At 32.4% G+C, this 19,635-nt stretch overlaps 1 protein-coding gene across 1 annotated transcript in view; it reads right to left on the bottom strand.

Moving 5' to 3' along the window:
* LOC126772664 (uncharacterized) overlaps nt 1–19,635 on the bottom strand; it is a 30,597-nt gene that overhangs the window by 3,398 nt on the left and 7,564 nt on the right. The window contains exons 3-6 of the mRNA XM_050493098.1: nt 3,107–3,165; nt 1,564–1,720; nt 1,213–1,393; nt 347–503 (exon numbers count right to left, since the gene is read on the bottom strand). Coding sequence (XP_050349055.1) covers nt 347–503; nt 1,213–1,393; nt 1,564–1,720; nt 3,107–3,165 — 554 coding nt within the window. The remainder of the gene's footprint in view (nt 1–346; nt 504–1,212; nt 1,394–1,563; nt 1,721–3,106; nt 3,166–19,635) is intronic.

Consider the following 19,635-nt stretch of genomic DNA (forward strand, 5'->3'; position numbering starts at 1 on the left):
ATGTTTCGACCATTTTTTTTACTCTTATTCCTTTTTTTGATAACACGAGTGCATTCAAAGGCTACCAAACAAAAAAAAACGGTTGATATACAGGAAATAAAAAAAAACTGAGCTATTTTGCCTATCTGTCATATAAATTCAATCAAAATTCAGTCAAAATATATATTTATTGTTTTATTACAACTAAATTTGTTGAATGTTGTGCGCTTTAGCATCCAAAAATCTCTCATTAAAAGGAAAAATATGAAACAATTGCATCTAGTTTTTGGTTAACATAGAATCACTTTCCAAAATTTAACTTACAAATAAACAAAAAATTTATCATAATCAAAGTGTTATATCTCACCAGTATCGGGGAAGTTGTACTTCTGTATCCTCATCTTGCGTCCGCTAACGACGTTGGTGATGATGTGCTCCTGCATGGTGTTCTGATAGATCCTGTCCGTCCACTCGTTGATTGTCACCACTTCACGCGTCTCCTGGTAGACCGCACCCTCTCGTGTCTATGGATAAATATATATTTGTGTCAAATCGTATAGATATATTTTTTTGTATATTATGTACTAAATATATAATGTAATTAAATTAAACAACCCTCCGATTAGTTCAGTAATTAATATTTTATGAAAAGTGACGTGTAACAATTATACAAATACGTAAAGAACATTTTACATTCAAGACGACGATTGCTATCAACAAATAAGTTCTACAATGGAATCAAATAACTAAAAAATCAATTTTATTATATTTTCCAATATAATCTTCAGGTACATAAAAATCCTTTATTTGTTTTAAAATTGGAAGGCAATAAATAAATAAATAACTTGATTTAGTTACTTATTACTTACGCGATAGAATTCGTCGCCACAAGAGGTATTACTAAAATCCTATCTATACAAATATCATAAATACGAAAATAACTCTGTCAGAATGTTACGATATTTCACGACAAAACCGCTGAACGGATTTTTATAAAATTTGGTATGAATCAAGCTTGAACACCAAGCAAGGACATAAGCTACAGTTTTATACCTAACACCGGTCCCCCACCATAATACGCGGTCAAAAACTCGTCCAAAAAACTATCGCTATACTAGACATGTTTCCTTAACTTTGTTTTATAATTCTAATTAATCTAACTTTAAGTTTAGCGTTGTCCATGAAAGTAATAGTAATCTACTAAATATATATTTATAAATTACTCTAACTCACCTTGTCAATGAACATACAGCCGTGCATGCCAGTAATTTGGCAGCGGCGCACGTCTGGCACTTTGAAGTAGGTGTGCAGAAGCAACTGGCAGCTAAAGGTTAACTCTTTACTAGGGTTGTAGACACCGATATTAAAGTGCAACTCCTTTTCCCTGAGGATCAGTCGGTATGTCAGCCTGAACCTGCAAAAGAATCATAAATAACACTATGTCTTCACATCAAGTACACCTCTTTATTATATATACGCTAAAGTAGCTTGTAAATTTACAAATGTAATTTAAACGATTGCCTTACAATGATATTGAATTTAATAAATCCGAACGAAAATTTGAAGTTGTAATATGATGCTTACTGAAAGTGCCACATGGAGCGCGTGAAATCGTCGTCCATGAGGCTGAAGACCGCCTCGACGTCGCCGCTGGGCAGCCGCTCCGGCATCTTCTCCACGTGCCAGCGCGCCACCCTCGCGAACCCGTGCTGAGGACCGAACGCCCATTGTCCGAATTGAGCTGTGGAAAACGCATCATCCCTTATAGAATAACGAGCATAAAATTTGTAGTCTGATAATTAAATAGCCATTATAAATATGTCTATCGAAATAATGTTCTTATTTACATATACTAAAATTGATATAATGACTTATTACACACTAAAATGTTTTACTACCTTATTATGTACCAGAAAATATTTCTAAAATCTGTCTAACAAACTTTAAATATTTCTACATAACGTAAATTTGAAGCACGATTTGTCTCATCAGTTAAATGATCATTACTTCGGAAGTATTTTGCAAAAAAAAAATTGTAATAGTGTCATATTTTATGCATAGTCTTCATTAAAGAAGCAATAACCTAGTAGTGACCTTAAACGAAAATCAACAACTCAACTATCAAGTTGGTAATTATTCCAAAATTGTTACAACTCGGTTTAAGAAAAAGCTATATTCATGTGGACCGATACTCGAAGCACGTCTTATAGTGGAAGATACTCGTACGACTAAAACCCGCTCCATGACCATAACAAGTATGCTATCAGACTGTATTATGCTAATATTTGGCTACAGAGGCTTAAGTTTTTTCGACATCTCAGAACTGGCCTCAAACAATAAACATGCCATATAATAATAAACGTATTTTCAGTTTGTTAGCTATATTACGTATGGTATGCGTCGCTGTACTTTAACCAAATAACGTGAGATAAGGGCATAGCGACGGAAGTTCAAGAATCGATTATTTTCTCGTTTCTATGAATTAATTGTTTATATGGAACACCTTGTGAGAAATATTCATTAAGTGTTTTATTTACCAGCTCAGTAATAATATTTAATAAGAGCGTAGATAGTCCTGTGGATAGAATATGTGAATGTTAACCAAAGATCGCGGGTTTGAATCCACTCGACTGTTTTCCCGCGTTTAATTCGTGTATATCATTCATCAAGGGAATTCTGCCACGTCCACCAACCCCTAGTAAAGCAGCCTGATGCATTTCCCAGGTGCCCAACAGTCAAATATTTACTGTACTGTATGCTTTAGGTCTTAATTATTGAAGTAATGTTGTAGAGATGGTATGAATAAGTTTGTGTTATTAGAGCCGGCGATATTTCGCTTCTCATTTAAAGGTAACCTTGAATCATAATGATATATGTTTTTAATATATATATTTTAATATACCGTCATGATCAATTCTTAAACACAACATTTTATGTAAAAATCATGCAAATAAAATACAAAAATACTACACACGCAACGGGCGTGCCGTTTGCACCTTACTACTTTAAAGTTGTCTGAATATGTATATCATATACAAATACGAATTTCATATACAAATATTGACAGTACATTGATACAATAATTGTACCAACAAATATATTTAAGATAAAACAAGATAACACTTACGAAATACAAACGGTATTCCTCCTCGTATCGCTCTCTTCCCGTCGAACACAGCCTGTTTACTGAAACAATAAAAACATATTTATAATTTTTTTACGAATTTCAATTCACGAGCAGGAAAAGTTTACAGAATCAGTCGCTCGTACTCGTGCTTTTCAAAAGATTCAAAGAAGATTGCTGGCATACCAGTGCAAAGTTTCGTCTGAGAAAACATTTTAGTTGAAAATTTTTGATGTACATACAAAGCGATATAATCACTACGAAGATGAGAAAAATGTTAACATTCGCTAACTTTTTTGTAGGGCTTTGAGACTGTTATGTTTTATTTTTTCCTTATAAATATTTCTTAACGATATTTATATATAATGTTATTAGCAATATAACGATATTATAATATGAATAATCTCGCTCCCACTCACTCACAGCTGTTAAAAGCTCTTGCCAACAATATTACTATAAAATATTCTAATAAATTAATGGAATATTACTTTATATAAGTGCATTGTATAAAAGATTAATTCAAATGATGGCAGTGAACCAATTAACCAACGGAGTAAATTGAATATAAAGGGATCAATTTGATCCGTGTCATCTTAGTTGATTCTATATAAGTTATTACACTTAATAGCGGAAAGCCGGCAAGAAATGCATACAGATATTCGAATATCGTCGTGTAAAGATGAAGATAATGCGATGTGAACGGCAACAGTTTAACCTGACGTGCGGAGACAGCACCAGCATTACCTTCCAACTCACGTTTTGAACAAGATCAATTTTAGCGGTTGCATTCCAACGCGGCCGGGGGACGTTGCAAAAAGCACCCTTATATTATAAATGCATCAGTGGTCAGGTCGGCATCGCGACAAAAACGGAGCCGAGCAAGCCGCGTATAAATTATTTATGCCATTTTTAGCATTTCGGAGTTTGTGACGCGACTGGACGGATACCTCGATTCTCCGGCAGATGTCACAGTGGACGAAACAAACGTATTATTATTGCGGGATAATCTTGCGAATTTTTACACCATTACATGCCGCATGCCTTTTAATTAAGAGACGATTGTATTTGCGACTACAGACAATGTTGTATTTTTTTATATTCACTCGTGATGATATGGAAACATTTATTTATTACTTGTAACAAATTTTGCGACTGAGTCATTCACTAATAAACGTTCGTTTGTAATGATTTTTGTCTCTGATTTATATTTGCAGTTACAGATAATAGCGATGACAATGTTGCGAAACATAGTAATGTACGTAAATCAATGATAAATAAGTCAATATCGCCTACGTCTCTCGAACAAGTTCTCACGTCCAATGCATCGCGGTTCTCAATTATAGGAAAATACTATTTTAATTATTAACTCATAGCGACAAATATTAAAGCATATTTACTTTACAAAACTTAAAAGATATAGTTTTTTATTTTATTCGACGTATCTGTAAGCAATTTACACATAAAGGTCGACGAATCGCTAGCAGGTGCTCCACTATTAAATAACAGCCATATTATTCGCGGATGAACAATTAATTTTATTAATCAACTATAATGCTTACATAACTAATTAATATTCTGCCCGTCTACACTCGTTAACTATGGGCGACTAAGTCATTAGCGAGGACTGTTAATAAAAAATAATCAAATACCGACCACCATAATAATATAAATTACGCTGCGGGAGTAATAATTACTTTAACCAACAATCGTCTTGGAGTTCTCAACTCAAAACTTATTTTCCTTATAAAATTAGTACTTAAGCTGTTTAAATTCAATAAAAGTTTTTTCGTGATACTGCACTAGCTCATTTACATAGTTTAAGATTATATTTTGTCTAGTCATGCCCACTTTTAGTGAACAATGACTAAGCGGTACCCTATAGCTGGAACTTTTTCAACGCTATTGAAATTCCAGAAAATAGGTGGAACTAGATAAAGTTTTAATTAGAGATTCCGGATGAAATTCCTTCATGAGCGGCGGTCGGCTGATACATTCCCGCTTCGGCAACGGCCAAGTTTTTACCACCAGACAAACTCGTTCCGTTCTCAGTCCGTCTCCCTTGGAAACAATGGCTGTAGAAAATATAGCTATGCCGATCGATTTCTTACTACAATCATCCCTATAAAGTGTTTAAAGTATTAATTAAACCTTCAATTCCAAGAATAATGTCCAGAATATACAGAATAAACATCGTACGCCACTAAAAACATACTAATTTACTAAGAATTTTAGTTCATTAACATTATCACAATAATATGCATCATAATTTAATATTTTTCTACCAGATGCCATAATCTATTATGGTAGAAAAAAAGTTAGAATTCTTACAGGCGATTATTTTTTTATAAATAAATTACATTTAAAATAAAACAACTAAGAAACACGCTTCCGGTAGTAAAATGTCGATATTTACAAAATAAAAAGAAAACTGAATCCAAAAATGTATGAGTTTATTGATAAACATTAAAAAAGTTCGAATATTTATCTCCTGGCCCCATCATCATCAGCTCGATTGTATCGAATTATTCTATTGCGCACCGAATTGTATATTCTTGCAGTTTCAAATCGATGCGACAATTTAATATATGAGGCACATACAAAGTAATTAGCTTTACTGTGTATGTGCCTCATATATCGAGCGGTAAAACGAAAATATAGAGCATTTATTTAATACAGTAACAGTCTGTTAATGTCCCACTACTGGGCTAAGGCCTCCTCTCCTTTTCGAGGAGAAGGTTAGGAGCTTATTCCACCACGCTGCTCCAATGCGGGTTGGTAGAATACATGTGGCATAATTTCAATGAAATTAGACAAATGCAGGTTTCCTCACGATGTTTTCACCCACGATCATCGGTTAAGATTCACGCGTTCTAAACACTATGCCATCTCGGCTTATATGGATTTATTTAATAGTAAAATATAAATATGTACATATTTGAAGCCTGAATTAAATGACATGGACATCGGTTATGCAGTAAATGTTATTTTGAAAATACATTCGAATCAACAACTGTTTAGTGTTTATTAATTATAGATAGCGCTTATCAGTTCTAAGACTGGCTAATCAGCCCATGCGCTGAGTTATAAACATAATACAAAAAACGAGCACCGCGAACAATGTCAGCGCTTTCAACCCATTGTTGCACGCTTTCATGAACTATTCTAATACGAGCTGTTTATTGCTTCTCAACATTGTTGTTAAGTATCCGTTCTCATGAGATCTTCAGTAGCGTTCAGAAATTTAACTCTTATGCAACATAGGACAGCAAAAATGTAGCTCGCCTAAAATAAATCTCTAGCTGATTATTTGGGAAAATATTGGGTGATAATGATATTATAGGTTACTACCTCCATAATTTATATCCAATTTCAAAAATGACTCGCTTATCAAACAATATTATTTTTCCCCACAATAACTATATAGGTGAAAATTTCAACGAAAAAGGATTCGATGTACATTTTTAATTAATTTAGTATTTCTAAATTAATTTGAACAAAGTAGTACATTTAAAATAACATTAAATTATCCATATTATATTATTAAAAGCACACGAAGTTTTGACATTTTTCGCGCTCTAGTATGTTAAACTAATTTAGTGAGGAGGTAAGCTGTTCAAAGATAAGCTCTCGATGCAATTATACAGAGTAGGTAAAATGAGACTCCGTTATACACACAAGTGGCATTTATTAAAACAGAACCGTATCTATTCGCGTCGGACCGGGCGGGAAGTTATAAAACAGAAAAAAAGTAAACTTTAATAAAAATTGCAGAGTCAATTACTTACAAGTTTTATTAAGTGGTTTCGGATATAAATACTAGAATTAAGTTATCATAGTAATTACGGAAAACAAGTACCTATTTGAATAAGCAGCGGTTAATGAGATCGAAATTTGCACCTTTTAGATATTATGTATTGGATACTAAAAAATGACAATAACTTTATACTAAAGCTAGTAGTGTCCCGCGGCGTCTGTCGCGTTCAATTCATACTCTATATCCATATACATATTTTTCAAACACTACATGAGTAGGTACTTGTCGTTTATGATTACTGCCTCGCTCCTTTGGCTCGTGGCGTTATCTATACTAATATTATAAATGCGAAATTAATTCTGTCTGTTACGCTTTCACGACAAAAATCATTAGACCGATTTTGATTTTACCTAGCACCGGACTCCTCCCTTACATACGGATGAAGCCGCGGCCGCGAGCGGAAATTATTATGGTAAACGGACTATCAGAGGTGGTTTTTGAGATTAGAGAGAGATACGTATAAGTCGAGATGGCCCAGTGGTAAGAACGCGTGAATCTTAACCGATGAACGTGGGTTCAAACCCGGGCAAGCACCTCTGAATTTTCATGTGAAGGAAATTCTTTTCGGTGAAGGAAAACATCGTGAGGAAACCTGCATGTGTCTAATTTCATCGAAATTCTGCCACATGTGTATTTCACCAACCCGCATTGGAGCAGCGTGGTGGAATAAGCTCCAAACCTTCTCCTCAAATAGGGAGAGGAGGTCTTAGCCCAGCAGTGGGACATTTACAGGCTGTTACTTACTTTTTTACTTTACGTATAACATTAATAATAATGTCCTCCATACCGATTTCGGCCACGGCGGCCAATCTCAAGAGAGATTAGCTAACTACGCAGGAGATATTATAGTGCACAAGTATGTGTGTAAACACAAGTGCACCCTCTATTTCCTAACTCTCATAATCCAATGGGACGGCAATCCGACACGACCGGGAAAAGTTCAGGCGCAGGACCAACGGCATTACGTGCTTTCCGAGGCACGAGAGTGTACACACTTCCAACTTACAGACTCCAGGCTTCTACTGAGATTTTCTGACAGAATAATAACTTTTTATTGGCCCGACCTGGGAATTGAACTCAGGACCTCCGGATCTGCGGCCTTACATCAGCCACTAGACCAACGAGGCAGTCAACGATTATTATTATTATTAGTATAACATTACACATATTATGTCAACACAAACACTTGCGTAGCAACGCTATTTATGGAAAAAAGACTTAAAATTTATTAATTATTAATTATTTTATATATTACATTGAAGTAATAAGTTTCGTCCGATTTAAGAGATTGAAGAGATGTAAAGTTGTTAAACGTTTACAAAGTAAAATATAAACTTTGAGATATAAATATGTCTATTATTAACTTCTTTAGGCGCGTTGCGCTGGTTTATCGCAGGGAATAGACTCGTGGTTTCGCGTCACAATATAATGAAATCGGTGAAATTAAAAATAATTGAATTATTGTGGAAATTAATGAGATCATACATACAACATATATACAAATAATATAAGTGTAAATTTTAACTATTACACTATTTATTTTGAGTTCGCGACATACGACGTATATTTTGTTGAATAAAATGCTATATAATAAAAAGGCATAGAATTATTATTGTGCCAATAGATGTGGATTAGATGTGAAAATTGGACAAATATATTTAACAGTTTCAAGTTTTCACTTCTATCGTCCCTATGACTGTCTGTTTTTTTTTAATTTAGTTATATTATGTAACCAAAAAAGTTTACAATATTCTGTGTTAGGTTCATGCTCGTAAATGTAGAGTACAGTCTACAATGTAGACTTAAATGTAGATTTTACGTGATGTTCTTTTATTTATTAGGGCATAAAACTAGATTTTTTTTTTTTGAAGTAAAAAATAGGCATAATAAATAATACTGAACTTGATACTATGATATTTAAAAAAAAAGTATTCGAGGAAGAAATTAGTTGTAGATAGAGTTAGTTAAATTAGTGTAGAATAAAAATATTATTATAAAATTACGAGTAAAACATGCTAAATCGAAAAAATAAAATTTTGTAATGAACGCGCTGTAAATGTTTTTCGTTTGAATTTTTTTTGCTTCGCAGGCCTATATAAATAAAAAATAAGTGTGATCCATCGCTTTCTAACAAACATATAAAAGGTTTGTTTTGAATAACTATACGATATACCAACTCAGTAGAATAAGTCTCTCAAAAAATCATTGATTCCAATTAGTCTCAAATTCGCCATCCAGGTAATGAGGTGTAACCAAATTGTTTAAGAATAAAGCGTTCAAGTGCATATCACATTTGTGCCGCTTACCACCCATTATAGTCAAATGAAATTTTATAATATATTATTGATGTAAATTTTTAAAAAAGCTTCAGATCTATTCTTCATCTACAAAAAGGTAAAATTCAATCAAATCAATCAACAGCGTTGTCCACTGCTGAACATAGGCTTCTCCCAAGGTGCGCCAAAGCTCCCTGTCCTCCGCCTTCCGCATCCAGTTGGTGCCCGCCACCTTCTTAAGGTCGTCGGTCCACCTGGCTGGAGGGCGCCCTACGCTGCGCTTGCCGATTCGCGGTCTCCACTCTAGGACTCGTCTGCTCCAACGGCCATCGGTCCTACGACATACGTGACCAGCCCACTGCCACTTCAGCCTGCTAATTTTGCAAGCTATGTCGGTGATAAATTATAGGTAAAATTCATAAAGTTTAAACTTAAAAACCCTTTCCTAGCGAATGTTTTTTTAGGTTATTAAAGTCAGTAATTTTATCTTTGCGTTGTTAGTCGGTGATAAGGATCAGGACAAACGATTCTATAAGTATAGATAATATTCTATTAGTTTAGAGGTTTCTTCTTAGATGTTAGATAAATATGATTAGTGAATGTTTTGAAAATCGCATATGTATCTTGAAATAACCCCAATTTTATTGCCATATCGGAATATTGAGACGAGAAATAAAAAAATAGTGTGAAAGCATCATATTAATTTGTCTCGTAAAGTATTTTTAAAAACAATATCTACTTAATAATCTAATTATTTGAACATTCTTGTTACCTCGTAACTATAAAAAAGTAAGTAGAACCTATTTGAAGTATTCCCGAGTTAATGACTTGAAACGTGTTACTTTGACATATTAAGAGGAGGCCATAAACAGGTTTATTAAAAAAAAAACTAGTTGATAAAGGTTGGTGCTACTGTGCAGAAACAAACAAAAAAGGTCGGATAAGTGATGCGACACTCGATACACTACTGGGTGGAGCTGGAGTGAGATACAATTAAACTATAATTTCAGTGTCTTTGTATACAATTACTGTAACGACTTTAAGACTTACAATTACTTAAGAAAACAACATTAAAGCGCATACCATAATATATTTTAGTTTAAAATATCATAAACTTAAATATTATAAGAATTATGGGTTGACGATATATATGGGTTGACGATATATATAACCAAGTTTATATAAAAATTATAATATAGTATGATACGGTGATCCAATGTAAACACGTGAATTTTGAAGTAAGATTGCGGGTTGTAATTTTCACAACTTCGCTTGCTATTAATTTGTTTTTTTATTATCTTTATATTTGACATAACATGAAAAATAATCATACACAAAAGTACTTAATGCTATTTTAAACTAAATATATACAAAGGCACACTTATCACAAAAAGGTATCTCCTGCCTGTCAACCTTCGAGTACTGGGTGGAATTAATCGTTTTAGATTTTAAAATCAAAACAAATATCAGTAAAATTCATAACATGAAAAAAATATACATAGCTCAGATGAACGTCCTAATCAGTTACGTCATCATTAAAGGATAACATCCCGAGGATACCTGCATGTGTTGGATGTAATTCTGACATATATATAACAAATCCGAAATGATGCTGCTTAGCGAAGATATAAACTTGGCCCCTTCTCCTTAAACATAAGAAGAGACCTTAATTTGTACTTTTAGGAACTGCTACTACAATAACGAAGTATTCATATAGATATATCATAGTTAAGACTAGAAACTTTTCCATAATTTACAATTAACATAAACCATGACCTGCATTATTGTCCAACCGGTTTTACAAATGAACTACGGGTATAGGAAACGAAACATAGGCCGATATTATATCATAGGTAACCTTCGTGATACCACGGCCATTGAAAGTATTATAATTTTAGCAGGAACAGCGTAGGCGCAGCAAGTACGTGCTCGAGACACTACGTACACGGATTTTGTAATACTTGTCCCTAATCAAACATCTACAAACTACATCGTATTTATTATGTAAATAATTGTCTAAACATATATACATATCAATAACATATTCTGTGAGTAAAATTTAAAGGAATATTACAATTGAAACAATAAAAAAAAATATAAAGAAATACGCACTCAACGATAAAAGAAGGAGAATAGCTCTGCTTAGCTTTCCAGTAGAGTGGTTTTATTACAATGGGTAAATTGATATTTTGTTTACTTGTAGTAACTAATGAGTTTCTTGTCCGTTCTTCTCGGTGGAATCTACATTCCGAACGGGTACTGGGCGGTACAAAGAGAAGTCTTTATAAGAGACTACTTCAATAAAGTATGTTTAGTTTATATTAGGTACACGTATACTTAAATCGAATTATCTTTAGTAATATCAAAAATCCAAAAGTATGTTTGTCTGTTACGCTAACACGGCTAAACCACTGAAACGATTTTGATGACTTTTGGTATGAAGCAAGTTTGAACACCAAGGAAGACTTGGTTACTTTTTTATTCTTAACATCTACCAATGCCGAGAGCTGTTAGTAATAATTTTGCAATTCGTGATTTTATAGTGAGACATAATAGTGGTAAGATTAGCACTAACATAGTAAAATAATAAAATATTTATTAAGAGACTCACTATAGTAAGTACTTACAAAGTATTTACAAACAAAAAACAACTACGTTTATGTATAGCCTATTTCAATCGAAGAAGTGAAGATAAACAAACATACAAAAACTTAGATTTTCATATTTCATGAAATTTTACCAATATTAATTTGATTAATATATATTAATTTATAATAAAACATTATACTATTTAACTAGTTATATTTACATCCAAAGTTTCGATATAAACTTCGTCAACATTTAAGACGCAATTTTTTTTCAAATCCATAATGAAAATCATAGACATCTACGATCTCTAGCAATTATATCGAGTCAAATCAATATCTAAGTTGTTTTATATCTTTAGTCCTCTTGTGGTTGGAATACGCTATATAATAGTTTTATGAACTTTTATGAGGTTCTCTTTCTTACCTGACAAGGTACTGATGTTATGTCGTAACATATTTAATATATTTCCCGGATTGTTAATACATTGGTTTTGTAATATAACGTTAACAGTAAAGTATATTGTATTAGTATATAAACAAAGTGTTACTGCGACGAAATATGATAAGGACAGCAAATATTTAACTTTTTTTATTTTCTTTTACTTCTCTATCCTAAAGTCGTAAAAAATTACAAGTAAAACTTTGCAGTATTGTAACGTTACACTGAGAACAACGAAACAAGCAGCAGTGATAATAAATAGAGAAAAGATAGGAGCGGACAGAGACAAACATCTAGGTAGTCGCCGACAGGGGTCAGTGGTGGACCACAGTCCGCAGATGCTACGGACAGGCGATTAATTTTCACCCCGGGTCGATTTCACACCGCCTGATAAGCCGATTACGAACCTCGGGGATGTGTTTTCGAGAATTATGTAATATCTGTGTAGTTTATACTATTTATATGATGTGTTTATAAATAAATATTAATAAAATTATAAATTAATAAAATCATCGCTTATTAAATTTATCTAACTTTAGTATACATTAAGCGCCATAAAAATAAATCAAATCATTGTACGTTAGTATAATCAATAGTATCAGCATATATCTTTAACGCCATGTACGATAGATTATACGATAGATTCGTATTTAACACATCATAAGCGATGTCAGCTGTTCCAAAGTAATGAATAAATAGATCATACAACATGCAACCATGTAAGGCCGGACGAAACAAATTTTGGTGATGTCATTCAAACTTAGAATTCAATCGCGTGTTCCTTACTCAACTATGATCAAATATAACTTCCTGCGATTAAATTGAGTATCTTAAGAACAGCAAAGTCGACAATCGCATGATCAAATCGACGGCATCGTCAGACGTAACGTACCTACATAATTACACGCCCAAACAAAATGAGCTAGCTATCACGAACTGACGAAAATTATAATCACCACGCAATCTAAGCGTAGGATGATGATAATAACGTAAGAAAATGTATACATTAACAAACGGAGAAATAATATCTCTGTTTGGATCGAAAAATCGTTACGATGATTATATTCAGTGGAAGTTTTATAATGTAAATGATATCTCAAGAGGTAAATTTAGTACGTAATTCTTTTAATTAATTAATCTTCAATATTAAAACACATTTTGAAGACGTCAAAGGTCAATGTAAATTATATATATGTCAACGTGTCTTGTTATAAATCATAATCATAGACAGTAATTAACTCGTACCCGTAAATTATTATAGTTAAATTAGTATTCAAATAAATACACGAAATAGTATTAAATCAGGCATTAACGAATCAAGCAACGATTTTATAAGTGGGAGGATTACTAAAGCACAAATTGGCCCGTTAAGTAGGATCGGCGCGTCTAATATTTCATAGCAGCTGTCTTCTGTCTATCGTGTGGAACAATCGATGCCTTGGGTGTCATCCGAAGGGACAAAAAGAGCAACATGTGTTGGACATTGTCGATGAGCACGTGTACCGGAGAGCACCGACGCTTTCGCTTACGATAACAGTAGGAACTCATTATCGAATAGACAAAGAGAGTTACGCGTAACATGTGCTCGAATCATATATCGAATAAGTTAGCGGCGTTTCAGTCTTTCAAGCATATAACGATATTATCATTTGCATAAGCAAGAATAGTTTAATTTAATGAAATTTTATAATAAGTATTATTAAAATGTTAATTTATTTTATTTGAAGAGAAGCCGCTTCTTTTTTATCTCGTTAATAAGAACGACTTTATTCACAGATCTAAATTAATGCTATACTTATTAAAAAATATTATTACTTTTTTTCGATTCTCTCTCTTTTCGCAATAGATATCACTCAATTGCTTTATAACTTATAATTGCATATTCCTAACTAAAGATAAATAAGGAAGTTCCCGATATTCAAGCCGCTTTGCGCACCGAGTTGATTTGAAGTCAAGTGGAAGGAGATATGAGGCCTATTCAAGAGCAGTGGCGTGTGACGCAGAGGTCGCAATGATGCTGGCATTCCTTATGCTTGTGCGTTTTTTAACTCATAAACCATTAAAAAAACTTAATTCCGACAGTATCTCGGCTTATTACTCGCCGTGGGATATATATATCCATATAAAAGACCCTCTAATTTTTCTGTTATATTAATTGCTCAATTTCTAATTTAAATATACTTCACAGTAAGACATAATTAATCATAGCAAGAAAATACACGTCAAACTAGTTCCAAGAAATACTTATACTAGAATAGCGGAGATGTACCTGAGTATTCTTATTAATTGTAAGCTATATGCACACACAAGATTTTGACTTTTCGTAATAAAAAACAATTACCTTAATACCTACTGTATTATTATTAATATGTTTATTGTCGAATACGAGAATCATTGGCAGTGATTCTCGTATTCGACAATATTCCGTGAGTAAAATCAAGATCACGTGGAAGGTGATACGACGGGTGGCTATTCAGAGGCATTGGTGTGTGACTGAGGTCGGCGGTGACAGACATTCCCGGCTTCAATCTTGTTGTTCTCATTTGATGGTTAGACGTAGCCGTCTATTGCAATACTTTAGACTCGTTACAACTATTCTTGTATTTATGTTTTGTGTGTAAAATAATGCTCAACCGAAATAAGTTATTTTTTTCAATAAGATATACATTAAATATATGTTTCTATCTCTTCTAGAGGAAATATGCACAAGATAAGACAGGGAATCATAACAAACGGTGAAAATTACTAAAACAGATTAAAACGATATTAGAACCAAATACGGAGACTACGATAAAATATTTCCCCATCTAATGACGCGATAAACCCGTTTCAGCGACCACTGATCCGTGAAGTGGCGCATAATGTGAAGCTTGGACCCATTGACGCGCGTCGATCGATGGTAATCACACGGTCATCTCGGCTGCATCGCCGCATAAAATTATCTGGGCATTAGCGGGGTGGACCATTTGTCATCGCAGGGGGAAAGGGAGAGGGAGGGTAGTTAGAAAGTGGCGGCGACTCGGGGCTGCAGACGCGACCACAAAAACAAGATGTGGTAGGGGCGAAGCTACCCGCTGTAACTACGCTGTAGTAATAAATTGTTTGTTTGCGCTGGATTAGCGAAGCTCTGGTTTTAACGTGATTCATTAGAATTCCGAATTTAACTAGTATTTCTGTTAATTCTCCACGATTGTGGTTGTTGGTGTTGATCACACGACTTAATAAAAACCTATATATTATTTGTACCATATCTTCACTTTAAACAATATAAAATAACCAATATTTTTATCTAGTTTATTAGCTTGGACTCTACTCATGGGGCAACATAGCCCGAGATAAACAATTCTTAAGCATATCGAATCTATCCATTAGATTCCTCTGAGTCATTTCACGCTGCCGAAATCCCGGCCATAAAAGGGTCAAGCGGCGCGTCACGTCCCTCGCCACAAAAAGCACAGAAACTATGTTTAATATTAAAACGGAAAGCGGCTCTGTTTTTGCCAATGATACGAGTTCTCGTCGACGTACACTGAGTAATTTAATTCATAATGAAATAAGAAATGTCAAAATTTAGTAATCTTATAAAATACATTATTTAATATTATTATTTTGCGGCAAAATATTTATTGAATTTTGGAGTACCACAATTATACATTACATATCATATGAATCTATGTTATATGTCATTACATTGCACTCATCTGAGGAAAAATATTTTTTCGATAAGAATGAAAACTTAAGTGTCATCCTTTCACGTGCTAGAAGCCACCTGCATATCAAAATTTGAGTGAATAAATCATTAGTCGTCATATTAATTTTTAATTTTAAACCTTTATTTCCTAAAATCAAAATCTGTTAGTAACTCAAAGCAATAATAATAAATTATTATAGTTTTAATAACATTACCGAGTTTCATTTATATTGATGTAAAATCAACTATTTGAAATTCCTCCCTCGTCAATTATTCTATTTCACAGGTAAAGCCTGTGACATCAACAAACCATTTATAAGTGGAATGTATAGTTTTTTTTTTATAGAATAGGAAGGTGGAGGAGCATATGGGCCACCTGATGGTAAGTGATCATCAACGCCCTTAGACATTGGCATTGTAAGAAATGTCAACCATCGCTTACATAGCCAATGCGCCACCAACCTTAGGAACTAAGATTTTATGTCCCTTGTCCCTGTAATTACACTGGCTCACTCACCCTTCAAACCGGAACACAACAATATCAAGTATTGCTGTTTTGCGGTAGAATATCTGATGAGTGGGTGGTACCTACCCAGACGAGCTTAATTAATTGATAAATTTTGAAAAGATAAAATTAAATACAGGTAAAAAAATAGGTAAACATGTCTGAATCATCATGTATGTTTTTTTTTATCTATACAATATGTATATACCTGTAAAAGATATTTCTTGGATGATTATCAAAGCACAGCATTAATTGTAAGGACATTCGTCTCTTAATATAAAGCCCATAAAAACAAAATTGTGAAATTCATACTTCGTTTTTTGTTTAATTACATCTAGACAGATAAACCGACCCAAGTGTATTTTTTTTACACAAGCTATATATATTTTTGGAATAAAACAAATGTGTCGCATTGAAATGCTCCAAATATGTTTTTTCATATAAATATTTATACAACTTACTATAAATGCATTGAGAAAGATGATATTTAGGTTATTAAGAATAGAACGACTTTACGTTAATGTTATAAGTTTTATACAAACTTGATTTTTTCATTTTATACCGCATTAAACCTACATGAGACCTCATAAAAATAAGTATAAAATAATAGATTAAATCAGCTATTACATGATTGACTTCGAATATCAATTTGAAAGAAAACAAACGAACTGAAAATTGCTACACGACTAATCTACACGTTCTTTGTTTTCAGAAACAACTTTCTGTGGTAAACTATATACTTTTAAGATTTTAGAATATCTAAAAAAAGGATAACATTCTTATGTTCAGACTTATACGTACATATATTAATTTTGTTAAATGATTTATTAATTTTTACCTACCTTTCGTATTTACCTACTTTTCGTAAGACGTCTCGTTGTATCTAAAAAATATTACGTTTAATACTATTTAAGATATTTCAATTTTTAAATCAAAGAACTTTTAATAAGAATAAATTTGGCAATTTTTATATAAAAATTATCAAAATGTCATATCCTATACTTAATATGTTAGGCAACAGTTTGTCTCTGAGTGTGGCAGAAAGACAATTAATATTTTATTAGATAAAATAGTTTACTACATATAAAAATACATAATATAATCGCAAGCTCAGTTCATGGGATAACTTTACCTTACTAAAATGGAAACTATTGTCCCTTTACTTCATCAAGCAAGTTATGTTATGTACCAATTTTGTACATTTAAAACGAGATATTTCTCTCACATACAAAAAAGTAGAGATGATATAAAAAATAAATAATAAAATTGTTACAAAAAAAAATCAATCAAAAAGAATATTTTCATTGTCTCTAACGTCAAACACTGGTGATGTGTTAAAGTCACTAATTCAGTTTTAGAGATTTAATCCAAAAGCTTATTGCTCACGTAAGTGTGGTGGGAGCGCATTTTAAAATCATAATTATGTACATAATTAACGTTCGTAATTACGTAAATAATTTGAACATTATAATTCATAAAACGTATCTGAATAATCTTGGGTTTTTTTATGGTTAAAAATCTAAAAATAAATTAAAAAAAAAATTTTCGTGGAATATATAATTTTAATCATTTATATTAATATCAATAAGTTTTAATTACAAAGTTAATATAAGTAATATTATACTTAAGTTTTTGTTAAAATGTTTTATGAGAATGTACACTTGAAGTTGTAATAATTATTAATATTTATCTATCAATCATAATGTAGTTATAATAATAATAGACAATATTTAATAAATAAGTAAGTAAGCTAAACATTCATATAAATTGTTTATATGGGAACACATGTACGTCAAGTTTAATCCACTTGTTACTGTATTTCGATCCGAAAATGTACAAATATGAAATCCGGATGAATGATTTTTTTTATCTTCAATAAAAAAAAAATATAACTTTTAGTAAAAAGTTCCTACTGAGTATCTTAGCGCATCTTTTCAGCAGATTCAACATTCCGAAACAGTGATGATTTATATTAAAAGACAACAGAAATATAGTTTTATTATAACTGCAAAAATTTTTTATACAGAAATAAAAATATTATAACGAAACGAATGAAGCTGTATTATTTATAAATTAAATATAATTCTTTTTTTTATTATTTGCGCTATGACAGCTGTGTTCGTGATACTTTACATCAATATTCACAAATTAAAATAATAAACTAGTTAACGAATAATAACATTCAATTCTAACTCTCTGAACTCTCCAAAAACAACTCGTAACTTTACAAAACAAGTTATTTTAATGTAAATAATCGTTGGTCTTTAAGTGTAAATACTTAAAGAGTAGTATATAAATTTCTTGTAACTTATCTATTTTAATGTGCATTAAGGGTTAACACAATTGAAATAAAAATTTTCGTCATATCCTTCATATTTTGATATTCAATTTAAATAATTTACAAATAAAACTTATGTTAAATATTATTAACAGAATTAAATGACATATTTAAAACAACAGGTACAGTAAATTCGGATTGGCCATTTAACGATACATTAGATGCATTTCTATGTAACATAAACATAACATGATTATATTTTTAAACTAACCTTCATTAAATAACAAGCTAAGCGACTTGACTTGAGGTAAATACGTTGTATTTTGTAAATATATTGAACGAACTCAGAGATGAGGAAATGAAAAAGCATACAAAATAATGAAGTTTCCTATAGCTGAGCCCAACCCTAGGATCGCATAGAATCATTAGCGGCAGTCGTTTGTTAGAGCCACTCGCGGCCGAGACGCGTTTTTGTCGACGCGCCAAATTGCACCCGCACACCCGCGCAGCGCACAATACGTGACTACAAATTGATTCAGAATTAATTGCAATCAAATAACGCTAGGTGACACTTTATTTTCAATTACCAACTATACACAATATCTATAATGTTACAAAAACATACCTTAATTTGATACGCGATAAATTTCTATAAGATTTTTTATTATAAAAAAAGATGAGCAAAAAGGCGGCAGTATTATATTGATTAGACAGGGTTTTCTTGGAGCTGTTTATATAAAATCTGTGACATAACAGTGGAAGACATCTCATTAGTATCAAAACCGCAAAAATCACAAGGCTGCTCTGTAGTCGGCGGATATACAAATTATCTGAGATTTTTCCAAATAACAAAGGTTTTTCCACTCTATTTGTACTCAAAGAAAATACACCAACATCTAAAATAAAAATATTTGAATAGACATAGGTTTGAATTGAATTAC

Source organism: Nymphalis io, chromosome 1 (genome assembly GCF_905147045.1).
Source record: "Nymphalis io chromosome 1, ilAglIoxx1.1, whole genome shotgun sequence".
Classification (NCBI taxonomy): domain Eukaryota; kingdom Metazoa; phylum Arthropoda; class Insecta; order Lepidoptera; family Nymphalidae; genus Nymphalis; species Nymphalis io.